The 19,111-nt window shown below is 34.3% G+C and overlaps 1 protein-coding gene across 15 annotated transcripts in view; it reads left to right on the top strand.

The window, feature by feature from the left end:
- Positions 1-657: 657 nt before the first annotated feature.
- Positions 658-19,111, top strand: part of LOC136855399 (uncharacterized) — a 61,971-nt gene continuing 43,517 nt past the window's right edge. For 6 of the 15 annotated variants that reach the window (XM_067132492.1, XM_067132456.1, XM_067132475.1 and 3 more), the window contains exons 1-3: positions 658-884; positions 11,813-12,102; positions 12,942-13,364. In XM_067132492.1, coding sequence (XP_066988593.1) covers positions 11,839-12,102; positions 12,942-13,364 — 687 coding nt within the window. In that variant the 5' untranslated portion in view covers positions 658-884; positions 11,813-11,838. Of the gene's footprint in view, positions 885-4,314; positions 4,795-11,812; positions 12,103-12,941; positions 13,365-19,111 lie in introns of those variants that run through there. The other 9 variants (XM_067132483.1, XM_067132448.1, XM_067132429.1 and 6 more) reach the window with 4 other exon arrangements.

Raw genomic sequence — 19,111 nt, 5'->3', positions numbered from 1 at the left:
TAAATTCCTGGTACACAATCATAGTCTAGGCTGAGCGCCTATTTATGCCCGCTTGCCGTTTGTGCTCTCTCTCTCTCTCTCTCTCTCTCTCTCTCTCTCTCTCTCTCTCTCTCTCTCTGTGCCTTTTCTCTTTATTCACAGAACAGTTGATGTTGACTGTGCACTTCTAAAGTATCAGACGATACGAATAGTGGAAACTGATGGGCCACACATACGCACGCAATAGATCAAACTCGTCGGTGTGATAATAGTGAGACGAGAAGAAGAGGAGAAGAAGGAAAAAAACACTTCAAGGGGGATCCTTAAGGAGAGTTATGATGATAAATGAGACGTGTGTGTAAAAATTAGGTGACGTCATAATGAACGATGCGACATTAGTGACGTCATCGATGCGTCATAAATACGTCATCGCATTGACAGCTTGTCGCCGCCACCAGCCAATCACGGGTCGGTTTGAAGCCATCAAAGAAAACGGAGCGATTTTATATGAATATATATGATTTTAATCGTTGCATTAATGTATCATTTATTAAATGAATTTTGTAATCGATAGAGGAACTGTGTATTTTACGATAACTGTGCTTCAATTAAGGAAAATGGCGATTTATGGGCCGTAAAGAGGGATAGGAGTGAGAAACTGAACCTCGGCATCTGCGCGGCAGCCATTTTGTATATGTCTTTGGCCTTTGTTGTGTGTGAGTGATGTCGTGACATTGTGATGAATTATCGGCGGTTAAAACCCTTCTAGTGCTTTCAGTGACTGAACATTTGAAACTACAGAAAATAGCGATTATGGGGAAGTGAAAATTTCGTTCCGTGATGGTCTCTAATAGGAGAAAATAAGCCAAGAGTAACACCTGGTTTTGTAACTTCACATTGGTCGGGTAAGCTCGCTAGATCGTGGCTTGTTAGATATATATAAATGTGAAATGTGGTGTCTTGCACACGAGGATTGTTGATTATATCAACATTCATGGGCAAATGTGTGGATCTGTGAGGTCGGAAGTTGCATTCTAATAAGAAAAGGCCTTCAAAATAGAGGAAGATAGTGATGGTGGGTATAAGCGCTGTTGAAAAATGGCGTCGCACGCTATGGTTTTGGGTGGATTTCTGCAGTCGCGTTATTGCTCTTGCTTCTTGTCAACATCTTTAACTATTGAGGACTGTGTCGTGCGTTTCATTACCCCATTTGCCGTGTTATTTAGCCTCTAATGGGTCGGCGTAGGTGGCCGTGAATTCATTTGCCATCTTTTGGAAGGTTCAAATCAAAATTACTAGAGCCCTAAAAAAACCCTAAAAACCCTGTAGGAGATCGATATTAGCCGTTGCATAGGTGATAGATGAAGGAATAATTTTATTTCACCGGAAATCCGCTTTGGGAGAGTAGTGGCGATCATCGATTCGAAGCTAAACGTCGTAGACCCGGGTAACTTCACTGGCGGGAAGAGGCAGCAGAAGCAAGCAGAACGTCGTCGTGGGTTTCGCGCGCTAAAACCAGCCTAGCAGCTCTCCCTCCCCGCGCTCTCTTTTTGTGGAAATATTCGTTACTCATTCCCTATTATCCCTTTTGCATGTCCCACCTCGTCTCTCTTTCGCCAGCCTTCTTCTCTCGTTCGTGTAGGCTACATCGTCACTCGCCGTATCTTTGGCGGCGAAAGTCCAGCGAGAAATCGATGGGATTTCTCATACGCTCTCGGAAACGACTGTAGGACTTCAAACGTACGTCTGTGGGAAAAACGGATAACCGATTGGTTTCCGTCACCTGGACGGGGAAAAACAATTTGTCCGAGAGTCAGTTCGACCATGTTCAACGTCTATTCTTACTCCTCATTGCATGCTGCGGACGAGTTAGTCATCAGCGCCGGGGGAAGCTAAAGAGATCCGTCCCTTCTTCCTTAGCAGCCTGTCGGGGCGAGAAATTGATAAAAAAAGAGCCAATTGAGAGCTGGCATAGCTTAGGCCGTTGGCGCGAAATTTAACTAAAAGCTACAAGTCCTGTCGTGGGACCACCGCTACTCTCTTTCTCTCTCTCTCTCTCTCCCACTGCTCTCTTTATTGTCATGTCGGCCTGGCCACCAACCAGCATGCTTTGATCCGATCAACATATCGCTTTGTAATGAATCACTCGTTTCTACCTTCGTTAACGTTATTCCCATGCCTCTGGCATCCATTATTGGAAATTAAAACCCCCCAGAGTGACCCTTCTTTGTCTGTCCGTTCGATTTTTGAATCCTGTTTCGCGAAATACAAAGAGAAACGAACGTAACTGAGCTTTTAACCTTGGTGGAAACGTTTCGGCCTCTCCCTCGCACCCTCCCCAACTTCGCAAGTAATTAACCTTGGTTGGGGAACAGAGTGGGATCCTCGGGTCTTGGAGGGAACGTTTTTGTTAATTATTATTTTTATATAAGTAATGTCTAGAAAATGTAGGGATTCATTCTACTCTTAAGCTACTTCCTTTTGTGTTAAACAGTTTCAGACAAAGAACTGTAGGTCAAGATTCGTTCATTGTTGTTACAGGGTTTTATCGTTATGATTTTTTTACTCTGTAGGTTGCATTTACATAATTAGTTTAATATATAATATCTAATTAAAAATTTTGCCTAATTACTTGAGAGCAGATGAATTTCGTGTTCATCCCAAAAGAAAATTAAGGAACATTTTTGTTATGTATAATGTATATATATACTTACATATATATATATATATATATATATATATATAACTAGATCTGTACTGTTCAGGACTAAACAAAAAATTAAAAGCAACGCCTATATGAAGAAAACGAAATACCAGTACACTATCAAGTGTATACTGTATGTACTTGCATATATATATATATATATATATATATATATATATATATATATATATATATATATATATATTATGTGTACAGTACATACATATATAATATATACATACATATATACACGCACATGCAGTATACTCTTGATAGTATGCTGGTATGTCGTCTTCAGATAGGCGTTCCTTTTAATTTTTTTTAAGTCCTGAACAGTATAGATTTAGATTGTCTGTACCACTTATCTTGGCATAATGTCAAGTACAGTTTTCACGAGGAACCAATAGTACTTGATGTCACGCGACGTCCATTCAGTTAATAAATTAGTTGTAATAAGTAGCGGTTTTCTGTACGAAAAGCTTTTTTATATATAAATGTCATAAATATTATATAAATATAAAGCTTTTTATATAAATATTAGGTCGAATGATTTCAGCAAACAAAATAGACCACATGACCTCAGGTATGTACATTTTCATTAGGTTTGGTGAAAGGGGATCATTTGGTCGAAACTCTCTGGAAGGCAGTAATTTATTCCCATGTAAGATCCAACACAGCGCCTCGAGAGATTTCTTTCTTGAATTTTTGTTGCATTCCTTTTATTCGTCGATTTTTTTTTTATTTTACATGTTGCGCCATCATATCTCAATTTTTATGCTAGTTAGATTTGTCAAGATTGTTTAGAACTTTTTTTCTTGACGTTAAAGGTTATTTTATACGTTTAATGAAAATGTTTTATATGTTTGCAAAGGAGATGTTTTTCATTTAATCTTTTAAATTCATAAATATTTAAATTGTATATATATATATATATATATATATATATATATATATATATATATATATATATATATATATATATATATATAATATAAGATAAAAAGGAATTTAAGTGGCGCGGTTCTCCAATCCCATAACTTCACGTGTGCGTTTCTAGCCCTCATGTAGGTTAATGTTATTCCGAGTGTGCGTTACGCCACAGTGTCTTTTAACGAAAATGTTCTTGGTTAGCCTACATCGCCAGTACCTGTTCTCCAAAGTTGATTGATTGATTTACGTAATTTAGTAAGTGCACCTTTGTATTTGTCGTGCTAGTTGATAATTTATAATGAAGAATGCGTCGTAGTTCCTACTGTTGAGAAAGAGGTTGTCACATAAGAGACGTTGTGTGAATATTGAGGAAAAATTCGTGTCGCGTTTATTGAACTCGTGCTGGCGCAAAGGAAGTGGTGTTGTCCGTATGGGCTGTGGTGGTGTTGGCTTCGGCGTAGTATTTGTTTATCCAGTGTTCTAATTTGATAGTCTGCGTTGGTGTTGTTTGGCATTTCCTTCACTGCTTAAGTATGAACAAGTATCCGATGTTCTTCCCTTTTAGCGCTGTGAGGTAATTGCGTTTGTGAACCCTCCGTACATCACGTGGACTCGATCGAGCTGGGCCAGCCTTACGAACACGGCGGCGGGTCACGTGACTCTAGCTTCCCATCATGTTTTCAAATGATTTTTAATTTCGCGAGATTTGATACTTCTTCAAGCGCCTATTGGAGCCTGTCTTGAGTTCGTTGGAATTTAATTTGCTCTCCAGATGGGAGGGAATGTAAATTTCTTTAAACTGAAGCAGTGTAAATACGGATGATGTTTTTCGTAGTTGCGCAGCTTACAGACGAATACTTTGTATCCTGTTGCGAATATAGAGATCGTTAAAAAGTTAATAGGGGTTGTGTTTGTTCCGTATATCTCCTCCGTCCTCCGCTTTTGGTTTGTTTACCAATACAGTGTTTGTGTGTGTGTCACCACTACTGGTCGTGGATATGATAGGTGTCGAGATCAGACGAATAGTTTCGGCAGCAGATGTTTGGTTACACGTGCAAGTGGTGGTGTTTGAAGTGACTTGAATCGTTGGTTGTTGTTAGTAGTTTATTAATCTAAGTTGCGGCTGTAGGAAGTATTATTTCTTCGCCTTATGGAAAGCTGAGAGCGGATTAGTTTTTTAAGTAAGTTGAGCGTCGATGGATGAACGATAGAAGATTCTATCGATTATGTTGTGTTTGTGTGCAGTTACTAAAGAATATAATATAATTGTCAGTGTTTTCGTGTTTTATTGATTGATTTATGGTTACTAAAACTGGCGTTGCAACATCTACAGTAGGTTATTGACTCCGGTTTTCTTGCACTTAACAAAAAGTAAAGTTATCAGAAATAGGAGTGTATTATATAATGATAGTAATTGAAAATTTTATCCATAGGTAAAGTAGATTTAGGTTAGATATATAAATATATCAAAGGTAGACGCATTTGATACGTAGGCATAGGCTAACGTTTTTGTAGGTTTCGTGTTAAACTAGGCCTATCGTAGTTGTACTCTTATCAGCCCAACCTTTGGAAGTTTTTTTATGGTAAAGATAATAAAAACAATGTTAATTCTGGGGTAGTTAAGGTGTTAGTAAAAGATGTGGCCGAGTTAGTGTTTTCACTAGGCCTAAATGACCAAATTATTTTATTTTGAATACTAGGGCTATGTAAATTGATTTAGGCTGTTGTTAATTATGGTATTGTGTCAATAGATGATGTTAGAAAGTCATGACCAATGAATCTAAATGTATCATTGATTTTTGTATGTTGAATGTAGAGAATTCATATATTTTTGTATTGCAGTTTTTATGTTTTAAGTATTTTTAGTACACATAAGCCTAGTTGTTTTTAAAACTTTACAGTAGTAATTTTAGTGTTAATCATTTCAAGTAGACAGCACTATCATGTTTACTTTTTTTTTTATTCTCTTGATCTCGATATTAAGCCCCATTTAAGGTTGTCTTTCGGAATACCTGATGAAAAGTGGAAAATATGTATACAACATTCTGTATACCTAAACTGGTTTAATGTTTTTATTTTACTCCTTGTTTTTGACGTATTCTGACTGTTGTGATATTAGCTACCGTGGGAAGTGCTTTGTAAACCCATGACACCCCCCCCCCACCTCATACCAGACAGTATTGGATCCCCCAGTGGAAAATTGTGTTAAATGGTTGGTGGGGGTTATTACTGATAATTGGTGAAAATAAAATATATACAATAAGATGCCAGTTTTACTTCGCTAAACCTGAATGAATGTCACATTTGTCAGAATTAGCCTGCATAAAAAACAAAGTTTTTGAATAAAATTTGCAGTGCTGAACATGCAAAATTGTATAATGACTTTATGAGTTACATCAAATAGTATAGATGATCAGCAGTTGTTACAGATGAAGAGTGCAATTAATGTAAAATACCAACAGATGAAATATCACAGTTGGTATTTAATGAAGATTTACCAAAGAAGAACAGCATCATATAAATACTGAAAAGGTTTAGTTCACCAAATCATATTGAGATTAATACTCGTACTTTGGTATAAGTTCAGTTCAGGTTACCAGTTATAAGTATATTTATAGGAGAGAAGCTTAGGTTGTATGGAGTATTGCCGTGTCAGCCACTATGGTGTGATGTCTTGTGCTTATTTACTTTTGTTATCAAAGGAAAATCACAGTCAAGTAATAATGGTGCTGTCTAATTGATTTGAGATTGGTTTTCTTCTTTCTGGATGTACCTAGGCTACTTCAGGGGATTTTTACAGAGGCAAAAATAATTAGCTTGTTAAGATCATGCCACTAGATATCTCTCAGGGATATTGTCTCCCTGTATTGATTTATGAGGTATTAATTATGAACTCAGTGATGCCTCTGAGTGATGGTAAGCTGATTTAGGCAGTTTGACCTTGAACTAATAGTGGAGTGAAGGAACTGGGGCGGGGTTACCCAGTATGCTAGACATTTGTTTGTGGGTAAAAACACGTTTGTCTGGTCAGTAAGGATGTTTCATGGTCACCTGAGATACACATGCTGGGTAACTGGGCCATCCTTGATGGATGGTGGTGCCTCAGTGGGTAGGGTCACTAAAACTTTTTGTGCGTATCCTTCTTAACATGTATATTTAACTAGTCTGCTCTTACAGCTTTTAATTGAGTGTTTACAACACTTACATTGTATGTCTTATCATCTTAGAAGTTGGATTGCATTTTTTAAAGGAAATTTGTGGCTGAAGTAATGCATGCCTTTATAATATATCTAGTTAATTACATTGACAATGTCTTATTAAGAGTTGAATTTCAGAGGTGGATTTTCTATGTATTTTACTGTATCATATGGTAGAATGTGGGTGAAGGGTACAATGTTTTTACTGATCTAGGCACACTTATTTTTGATATTTTGAAAGTAATCTTTGCATATATATGTTATGAAAGTATTATTATTCTAGAGTTATTTGACAATTTCATTAAGAGTGATTTCTCTTCCAAAATGTGGTGTAAGGGCTGTTAAAAGTAAAAAGAGAAAACTTTTGTCTTTTAGTGCAGTTCATGTAACTTTGCCCTTTTAGGCCTTTAAAATTAAGAAGACATGAGGGGTTCATTCTGAAGATTAAGGTCTTATATACTTGGATTATTTAAGCAGTAGAGAGGAAGTTGTGAGCATTGTAAGCACTCAAGTTCATTATGAGATTGATGTTATGAGACTTAAATTAATTTTTCATATATGAAAATAATTATATGCTTTTATCAATACTGTAATGGTTTATAACTTGAGTATGTTGTTTAAATGGCAGATGGCAAGGAAACCAAATCTCAGATTGATAAATTTAGAGTATATAACCATATTAGGTTAGGGAATACAGTATGATAATTTAATTGAGATATTTGTCTGTGTTTATCTTACACCTAAGGAGCTTATGGGGGAAGATGTGAACAGAAGAATTTGTGATAATATTTTAAATCTTAAAAAGAATGTTCTAAATACAGTATATACTTAGTATGCTGCCTTTGAATCACTTAGCTCAGTATTTATAGTAAAATTTTCTCATACTTTCACTGAATGTAACCTATTTTAGTTTACTGAGGAGGTTTAATGATTTGTATGCAGTTTTCTTTTTGTAAAATTTATCTACATCAGTGTCTGTGAAGTATTATGGTAATGTGCACATATTACATTTTCTTTCTAATATTTAAAAGGCCAACCACATGAAAATTATTAAATACATTGTTCTGTGATAAATTTTGTAATTAATGCAGGTGCATAAAAGGATAATTGGACCTACATCCATTTACAAATTCAGTGCCCTATTGAAAACAAGGTTGAGAGGAACATGTTAACACTGCAAAGGTGCACAAATAGATGCTGTAGTAATTCTTTTAATATTTTAATGCCATTGATTGGTTCAAGTGTTGGGACCTAGCAATATTAATATTCATTATCATAATGCTTTTTCCTGATTCCTGTAATAAAATTTTAAATGAATGACAATTTGATTTCTGAAGTTATTAGTACATTTCTGATTATAAGAGTATAAATTTTGTGATGAATGTCTTTACTGTATGTAAAAAAAATGGGATACAGGATACAGTATAATGAAGTTGTCTGTAGCAATGTTTTTCACAGATTTTTCAAAGGAAACCCTAAAAATCTTTTGTGGATCATATTATGCATTAGTATAAAAGCTGGATGCATGACCTTCATTGTTAGAAGGTTGTGGAGAAAGATGTTCTTATTGGGCAAGGGCAATGCTTTGCGCAGGATATTTTTGTATCGCTGGATTTGGTAGCCTATGTGCGCATATGCCGGGCTAGTCACACATGTCTTTGGCTCTTATTTTTGGAGTTGTTGCCAGGATTATTTGCTTTTGACTTTTACATGCATATTTTTTTGTTAGATGTTTAATTTTGGTGCCATATTAGTCCCATTTTAATTTTTTTCCATATAGGAGTTTAGGTAACAAGGGTAACTTGCACCAGCATGAGTAGAATGGCAGTGGGCTGAAGCACTGCCTCATCTATTAATAAACTTTCCACCCTCATTCCTGAGTGGAGGAAAAAAAAGTTTGGGTTGGCCTTTCTCTAAATACAGTTTAGCTGTCGTTTAGTCAAATTTTTGAATTAGTTATTGTTTAGGCTTGTTTTTGTGTAGCCTATGCTGAAAGAACTTTTCTAAGACATTTTCTGCAGCTATTAAACTTTTCAATAAATTTGTCATATACCAGTAAAAAATGTTTTAATTTATTATTCAGTTGCTTATAATTAGTCTGTAGAATTTTGTATTGGCTCGTGTATAGATTTCATGGAACAATTTTTTAAGGGACAAGTTTATTGAGTTCTCTTATTTCATGATAGATGATCAATATTGATGATTAATAAGACAATGCCAAATTTTCTTGTGTGTAAGTAATCCCATAAGTAATGAAAATGTTTTTAGAAGTGCTGTCAAGTGACACTGAAATATTATAGTACTCTACATGATTTTTTTTTCGATCTCATTCTCATCCAGATTCAATGAGCTTGTCAAATTACTTAATAATAACAATAATAATAATACACTTAAAAAACTAGGTGATTTTCATTACAACCAAATTATTTGAAATGTTTTTCTGATATTTACCTTATTGGTTTTTCTGTTGAATTTATACCTCATAGTAGGACAAGTTATTTATTGAATTGGTCTAGGCAAGGGCACACATCTATTCCCTGTATTTAGGTTTTGCTTTCTAGGTTGTGGTGTTTTGTATGCTAATACATTTTACTTTGGTTAAAGATATCTTCCTGGCACATCACGTTACTGCTTATACACAGGTCTTGGGATAGACTCATATGTCCTCTTTGTGTGGTTTAAGTAGGACGTATTATTAAGCAGAACTTTGCCTATTTGCAACATTGCATTTTGGGTTGCAGTCTAGTTGGATGCCAAGTGCGCATCGAGCTCGTCTGTGATTGGTTCATGAGCTAACCGGAGATGCTCAGCTAAGCTTAACCGAGCGGTGTTGTTAAATGGATGTATTTGTATTCAACTGTGAGATTATATAGTAATACCAGTCAAAACAAGGTCCTCCATGGTGAGGAGAATTTAGCAGCAGCCTTCTTGCGTTGAAGTGTCTTCTTGTCATCAGTTTTTGAAGAAGGGTTTGCCTCTTTGCAAAATTTAGTAAGTACATGAAACTTCACTTTTATTGAGTGATCATTAGAAAATATAGATAAAAAGATTGAGCTGTTAGATTGAACAGTAGAATGCAAAACATGATCACATCACACCCAGCATGTGTAGTCTGGCCGGTCGGGTCATTTTAAGCACATGCCAGGCACGGCTGACGTTGGTGCCAAGTTGTTTGTTATCAGTTTTGCGGCAGCTTTTCACTCGTAGACTTGTAGTGAGATAATTGCTGTTATTCATAGCAGTCAAAATATGTTAAAGTGTTGAGGTTGTTAAAAGCTTTGTAGCTAATTCAATGCTTTAAAAAGGGTAAGTCCTAATTTAGAAAATACACAGAATGGGAAAATACATATTTCATGCTTTGGACATAGCAGTTTTGTATAATTCATGAACATTGTGGGGTGCAGAATAAAATTGAAAGTGCACTTGAGCTGACATTGAAAAAATACACTCATGTCGTATGGGGTGTAGGTGAATCTTGGCAGTCCCAAAGGCTTGCGGCCAACCTAGCAGCAGTGGTGTATAGTACTTACTGGGCAGCTGTTCAAAAAGTACATGTTCTTTCATAGGTAAACATGTTTGTGTGGTAGAGTTGTAGGGGGGAAGTGGGGCAGTTTGGACAGTTGCCATGTATGGGGACCTATTTATGTTGTCACCAACTCCCCACATCAGCGTCAGATGTTAGCTAGAGATTGTTTTGTAAGATTTTTGTTTATAACTTGGGAAGAATGGGGTTGTAGGTTATTTTTGGATTCAGTTCCACATGCTGAGGTTTTTTGCTTATAAGATATTTATGCTTTTAACAATTTCTTTGGTACTGTACTAAGTTTTTCTGAGTGTGTGGAAATTTTAGGTACTGTACTTGTTTGATATATATATATATATATTTATATATTTATATATTTATATATATATATATATATATATATATATATATATATATATATATATATATATATATATATATAATATATATATATATATATATATATATATATATATATATATATATAAAATCACACCTCACTGCAACAAACATTGTTTGCACCCTGAAAGATTTTTTTTTTTGCAGAATTTAGAAAGAGCAAGAGAAAAATCATAAAAAATTAGTCAATAATAGGGGCTATAAATGTACAAAAGGTGCATGTCATGTACACTGTATACATTTCATGTACCATCCTTCATTGAATTCACTTTCAATAACCAAAGGAAATAATGGTGTAGGCTGGTAAGGAGTCCTCAACTGCTTAAATTGTTTATAAAATTATTGCATAAGTACACAATTTTGCAGTGTAAAATATTACACAAAAATCAGAATAGTTTTTATTCATATATTAACATTCTACCATTATCATATTCTCTGCCATATTGTAGGCATCAGGATACATAATGTACCCTCATAATTTATACAGAAATGGTTATGATAGTTGAGGTACTAATTATAAAAAATATTCCTATTTAACCTATGTGCATACCTGCATAAGAGAACATAATAACAGAAATTAGATTTAAGAAAACAATTTTAATATAAGTTTCTACGAAGAATCCTGTTTTATAAGGGTCATTATTAGTATTGGAAACTGGTGTATATTGAATCAACATCAAATATTTCTTGGATATATCATGATATTAGATCATCTCTATACTTACATGTATTTTTATAGCAAAGTTTTCCCTATACAGGATTAAAATTAAAAAATTGGTAATTTTACGGCTATAATTAGCACTAATAGGCATATATATTTTTTGTCTATACAACCATTATCAGATACTGTATAACATTTAAGTATGTGTTTGTCCATGTAAAAGTTTTGCCAACTGCAGGTGATAAAACTTTGAAGTATATTTCATCTTCCAAAATTTAAGTGCAGGGAAACTGAATGCAAATGCTGACCTCTGTGATGACTGGAAATAATATTACTATACAGCAATATATGTATTTTCACCAAAGTTTCTAACTGTGAACAATTGCACTAAGGTCAATAATGTTTTTGTATACTTTCAGGACATAACATGTGAGATCACACCAGAATGGGTCCTAAGAACAAGGACCATGGAGGAGGAGGAGGAGGAGGAGGAGGAGGGGGTGGTGGTGGTGGTGGTGGAGGCAGTGGTGGCAGTGGCAGTAATGGTGGAGAAGATGCCAGTCAAGTATCTTTTGAAATTTGGCGTCAGAGGATACTGTCTGCAATTGCAAAGATAAGGTCGCAGAAACAGCGACCTAATCTTGAACGCATTACTCAAGCCATGAGGCAGTGGCCACCTGATGTCGTCATTACTAATTTACAAGCACAGGTAAGAAGCTGGTGTAGTCATTCAATTAGATAAAAATATATATTAAGCTCATTTGTATTTAATTTCTTTTAAACAACTTATGGTAGGAAATTAGACTTCTTTTGAAGATTTCATTAGTAAATAAAAAATACAGCATCTCTTAGCTTTTCACCACGCATTGTAATTTTTGCAGCTGTTCGTTTTCACAACTTTTCACCATTCTTTTATAATAAGATTTTCTTTAGTTTATCTGGGCAGTGTATAATTGCCCCCAGAATTTGCCTTTCACTGAAACTCAAGTTTTAATTGGCATTTGGAAGCTGTTTTAATTACTGATAGTTCTTGTTCTTCTGGATAATATTTAATTTTTACTTTTCTGCTTTTTTCATATCAGGCATTTTTCTAGTATGCATCCTACTTCCACTTTACCAGTACAGTATATGGAAAATTTTATTCAAGGACTTATTATTTTCTCCATCTTGAAAAATATTCTATTCCTATCCTATCTGTATTTGAATTTCTTGCCTATAATTTCATCTGTAGACATTCCTTCAAAACTAGGTATGAATTATCATATCATTCATTTTCTAAGCATTTGCATTAGAAAACATAATTTTTTAGATTGTGAAATATAATTTATTTTTCTTAGAAATTTTTGATATTGAAGATCATGTGCATGGTACTGTAGTATATGATGTGTACAAAGTAATCCTTGACTTCTGGTCTTGTAGAACGGGTCACAGTCTTCAATTGTCACTTCATGGTCTTTGGAAAAGTTCAGTCTTAAAGATATAGCAGCTTTATTTAACACCCCTATGATTTTTTTTTCCAAATAAAGACTGATTATTTTTCCTGGTCAGGTTGATGCTGGTGCTGTTCTCTATCTTGAAAAGAGGGGTATAGAGTCGTATGCTGACCCCAGGAACCCTCCTATGCGCATCGGACGAGTGAGCACCAGGGCACCCACTGCTAGTTCACGGGCAGCTGACTTGGTGGGAAAAGTGGTCCGGGCAGTTAGGGAGCTTATGAGTGACAACTCAGAAGGTGCCACTATTAAAGAGGTTCTTGGTAAATTAGATGGACAACTTGGAAACTGTGAGGATAAGGGTAATCTTGTTCGACATGCTATCAAGAGAGCCATCCAGCGTGGATTCTTGAAGCAAGATGACCAGAACAAACTATCCTTGGGTACAGAGGCCCCCAAGAAAAGGAGTTGTGGTCGTCCCTCTTTTATTGAGATGCCACATGAACCTGCTCCTCCTCCCCCTACTGCTGTTTTACAGGTAAGGATGTTGAACGTTTCTGATGTGTTGGGTGATGGTGTTATATTTGTACAGTAGTCATATTGTATTGTAGTCTTATTTAAAAATTTATAGATTTAAAAATTTATAGATGGTTTGGGATACCTTTGGCTCCAGTTGTTATAAAAAATACATTGTCTATAGCCTAGTATTTTATACTTTGAATTCTTAATTTATCCTATTTTGTCAAAGGGACACTGTTCAGTACTGTTCACTTAATTACTGCAAATAGAGAGCCTTTTTGAGCTAAGTTACTTTGAGATTAAAATGGTACTTAATGGAAGATATCTTAGAGTTAAAATTGTTAATTATTCTTATGGGCACTTTCAGATTGACATAATATTTTAGACACTATGCAAGAAAAAAAACTGCAAAAGAATTATTTCAAGTTTCTTATGTAAAGTAATTAGAAGTTTTGTGTGTAAATATTGAAGGTTGTGAGCCTTGCACATTTAAGCTAGAAAACGCTGAAGTTTATTGATCAAGTTAAATAGTATCTTTGTATGTTTGTTGTTAGTCAGCTGCTGTTCACAATAGTCATACTGTATATTGATTGGTAGAAAGATAAATGAAGAGTAGGAAAACGTCAACAATTACTTAGTCCCAAAAGACAACGTAGCTCTGTAATTTTTCATATATCAGCAGGAAGGTCATAAAATTTGAGATGCACAAAGGAGGGCATAATAATTTATTAAGTGTTGTGCATATTTTCTTCACTCTCATCTTTTTTAATAATATTTTTTGACCTAGAAATATACAGGCTGAATAATTTTTGAAGTACCTGTATTTGTATATTGTCCTTTTCATTTCATTTAAAGGAGTCTGGAAAGTTTTGTGTTGCATCATTCTTTTGCCTTACTGCACAGGTTCAAGAATTGAAGTTTTTTTTTTTTTTTAACTATATACCCATTTTCATGTTTTGATTATGGTAATTGTGTGCTGAAATTGAAATACTAGTACATATGTAAAATTTTTTATTGACTGTAATTTTTTGGTAGCCAAAATTGTAATGTCAAGGAAGAGTGTGAGATAAGTTCCATTATAGCAACCACCCTGGATTTTTTTAATGTTGTTAACAGAGACCCGTAACATACCAACCATATTTTAAAAACTGATGAAAATTGTTACCTGTATTAATACCAGAAATGTAGTTTGTTTTCAGTAATTTCTTTTTGCCACTGTAATGACCTTACTGGATTAAGCTTAAAAGTTTCCAGATATCTATTTGTTTCAAGAGATTAAAGAGTTAGGAAAAAGGCTGATTAAACAATAAATTGACCAGGAATTCTTAATTACTCTTATGAAATAAAATGAAGAAAGTATGCACTCTTATTTTGTTTGGTAACTGTTTTCAAGCCTATCATGATTTTGTTATCTGATCAACTTTTCTTGTCTATTGTAGATTTTGAGTAGTTAAGCATGCACAAATTTCATTAGGTTCATAACAGTTCCCACATTTATACTAAAAAGCTGAATGATTGCCACAGAATGAAAGTGATGCTAACCTAAAGTGCATGGTTTTCAATTCAGGACCCAATTTCAAGTCAGTTTTTGGATGAGTGGATCATTATATTTTAAAGAATATTAACATGAAATTGATCAACTCCAGGGAAATTCTTTAAAAAAAAATATTTGGGCTCATGCTTTCATTACTGTGGAAGTGACTTTTGAAGCTTAAAAGGGCATGGTCTTGAAGCTGTGATACATTTTTACATGATAAGCATGCACACACTGGACCAACCTTCTTCTCTGAACAAATATAATCATGAAGGAATCAGGGTTCCTTTGTTGAATTGTAATTCTTTTTCCACTAATTATTTGTTAGTCATTGGTGATGTAGACACTTCTTTATATAAGTCCTTGTCTGTGATTGACCAAGGCTTTGTCATATTGATTTCATTGATTTACTGGTGGTAATGATTGATTTATTGCCATGGGTGGGAGCTCATTTCTTTCATTGTGCCTGAAGTTTTAATGATGCTGGTTTTTCTTTTAACTGATTATTTTGCCAAAATTTAGTCATTAATTGACACAAGGTGATAAATAAAGGTATTCAGAGAGTTAACAAGTTAAATTTTTGCACTTCACATTTATTCTCCTGCATGTTTTACACAATAGCAGCAGTGAAAGTATTGATTGACATTGCCCTTAAACTGTTGATCACAAGTGTTGAGAAGAGGCGATATTGACTCGTAGAAAAGTAGTAAGACACTGTCATTGGTGGTGGCTGGACACATTTTTATTCGCTCTGTAGAAAAGTGATCATGTGTGTAAATGAGTTGTTGGAAATTATTGCTGTTTTGTAGATTTCAACATTGAAGGTAAAATTGTGGTAATCTACTAGTGTTTTGAGAGCATTCTTGGATTCTGAGAGTTTATTTTGAATGAGGTAAAGCTTATCTGAAAAGCCATTGTGATTGATGATCAGTGGTTTGCCTAAGTGTTTTGACATTTTCAAACCCCTTGTGTGTAATTGAAATTAACCAGAGTCGCTTTTGTTCCGTCTGGCTCGTCCATGGATGTTTGTTGAATAATTTTGTGTGGGGGAAGGTGCTTTGTGCGCATAACATGTTTTAGACTGACGAGGATTTATTGACATTTTGTGTATGTAGAATTTGAGTCTCTTCTGTATTGAGCTTTATTTAATTACATTAGATGGTAATTGTATGAGGATTAATTGGGAATGATGTCTGGATTTGATGGGCTTTTCTGTTTCAGAAAAACCTTGCCATTCTTGTTCTTAGGCTGTTTATATAATTCCCATGAGATAGATTTTTTTGCCTTTTGGGCTTTATTGTGATAATAATGTGAGTTAAGTTCATTGGACTGAAATTAACGACTGTTTTTGTACATTGAGGCTACCATAGCATCTTTCAGTAACCATTACATAATTTTATCTGGGAATTAGAGAGACTTGAATTAATCAATTGTCAACTTGTAAAGAATGTTAGCTGTTAAGGTTTAATTATAAATGACTTTAGGTTATTGAAACTAGTTGAAGGTAGTTCTTGTAACAAGATACATTTTCCAGACGGAAGGTAAACAGTTTCCCAGTGTCAGGCTTTGAGATAAGGATTATCTATGTAAAAGTTCAGATAATGACATGAATTATCAGTGGTGTTGGACTTTTTAGAGTGGATTTATGGTAGTGAGTATTAGTTATGTTTGAATGTACAGTATGAGAGTGCATTGACTAGTGTGTACCTCTTAGAATTCAGTATTCATTGCTTTTGGTTTAATACTTTATGAATTGAAGTCCATAAAATTATTTATTCAGTTGGTGTTGCAGGAAAAACATTTCAGATTTTATCACTTTAAAGGTTTAGTTTTTATGAAAGAAAAACCCTCATGACAGCAAGCAAAACCTAGTAAACTTTTTTGCTATTATAGGAAAAATTACCATGATAGTAAGCAAAACCCAGTTAACATTTGAGCTTTTATGATAAAGTAGTGCAGTTTTAGAAAACGAATTTAGTTAACAAGAAAAAATTCAGTACAGTATAGGTTAAATGCATTAAAACATTTCGTCAGTAAAGTAAATTACCTCTCCAAGTATTGTGAGTTCAGTGGTCTGTTATTTATGTATAGTATAGTATGTGAAAGAGATTGAGATGGAGAAGAGTGGTTGAAGTGATATCACTGGAGTAAGAAACGTTGGCAGGGGACCGACTAGTGTTAATAATGCAAAGGTGATATTTAGAACTGGATTAATATTGCCTGGTTGCAGTCGAGTGAGTTTGTACTTGTCTCCTTTGCGTACCTTCCCCTCACCCTCCCCTCCCCTCTCCTCTTACCTGTGGCATGTGCAGGTGGTTAGTTGTGTTTTTGATAGAGAGTGGGGACCTGATGTTTGGAAATATTATACATTGCTGTAGTTTTGTAATATTAGGAAGTATTTGTCACAAAACCTTTATTAGTTACCTCTGATTGATCCAGATTTTTATTCATTCATGTAGTCTGCACTTGAATCCCTTTGTAAAACTGACATTTTAAAAAATTTTAATTCTTTTGTTGAAAGGGTTTGTGTTTATTTATATCTTGTCAGTATGAAATTTCATATTCTTCAATTAAATTATTTTAAACTTTGGAAGAAAAAAGTTAGGTGTACTTGTTTGAAATCCTTAATTTCATGAAAGAAATGGAATCTTGATACAGTATGGTAGAGCTGCCATTGTATTAACTATTTTTCCCATGTTAAAGTTATCATCTGTAAATAGGATTGATATCCTAGTTGTACGTTTCATTGTTTCTTCACAGAGGTTCACAGCATGGGGGAGGGTATTTATATTAAAAGATTAACTTAATTTTGAAATGTAAAAGCTTTATTACTAAAAGGTAGAAGTGTGAAGTATCAAAATCTTGCCTGAAGATGTAAAACAGTTTAAATTTTTCTTTTTAATTTTTACTTTTTCTCTCGTTTTCATAAACTTTACTAAAGACTGTATGCTGATGAGGGATCCTGCTCATGCATTATTTATTGTTTCATAATCTGTGCAGTTTAGACATCAAAACACTATGTGTATGTATTGGTGTCAAGAAAGCCCTCTGACGTGTATGTTCACTTCACCATATGTGATTTTAGAAGGAAGTTCTCCAACCTGTTGATGGAAGTCCTATCTTTTTGTTAGTGTGGTAATTTTTCAGCATTTATCTGATCAAATATTAATACTTGTAAATGTCATTCGTTTGTGTTAAGCTTACTTCAATAATCCATGAGTGTGCTAGAGAGAGTATGTATTGATTTATAGTGTCTTTGCATCCGATGCTTCACTCTTGGCTGATTTCTTTGTGGTTGTTTCTGCTACTCGTTAGGTTTCTTCATGTTTGTAATTTTTTTATATGGGAAAGCTGTTGATAGTTTTTCTTTTTGTATTAATCCTATGTTATATCTAAATTACACATACACTGCACATTATACAGTTCTGTATTGCTAAAAGGTATTGGCTATATATAAAGTTTTTTAAAGAATATATTGCATTGTAGAAGGATTTTAGGCTTCAAAATTGTAGGTTTACTGTAATTTTATGATAAGCCATGCTCAGAAAATGTGGTTATTATTGGATTATGAATAAAATAGGAATTTGCACACACTTTAAATATTTATAAAAAAAATTTACTCATATACCCCAGAACACCATAGACAACATATAGTAGAGAATATAAGCAGAAAAGGTCCACATTACACAATGTACAGAGTCGGATCTAAATTAGAGTACGGAGTGGGATATGCTGCAGTATCCCAAGACAGAATTTATCAATCTGATAATGCTTCTGTATTTACAGCTGAGTTATGCGCAGTAGCATCAGCCATAAAAATAATTAAAGAAACCTCACATAATAATTTTGTAATTTTTAGCAACTGTCGAAGCGCCATTGAAGCCATTCGGAGTTACAAACCAAAAAATAACGTAAATGTACATCAGATAAAGTTATTACTCCTTAAGTTATATAATAATGGGAAAAGTATAGAAATATGTTGGATCCCTGCCCATGTAGTGGTCAAAGGAAATAAAGAGGCTGATAAAGCAGCTAAAGAAGCAACCCATATGACAATCTAATGTAAATATCCCAGTTAACGATTGTATAACACATATAAAAGTAGGCATTATAAACAAATGGCAAAATAAATGGAATGAAGAACCTGAAAATAATAAGTTGAAGCAATTGAAACCTGGAGTTAAAAAATAGAGTTCATCATACCAAAGAGAGAGACATGCGCAAGCAATTCT

This window comes from Macrobrachium rosenbergii, chromosome 3 (genome assembly GCF_040412425.1).
Source record: "Macrobrachium rosenbergii isolate ZJJX-2024 chromosome 3, ASM4041242v1, whole genome shotgun sequence".
NCBI lineage: Eukaryota > Metazoa > Arthropoda > Malacostraca > Decapoda > Palaemonidae > Macrobrachium > Macrobrachium rosenbergii.
This window is presented reverse-complemented; position numbering and strand designations above follow the sequence as displayed.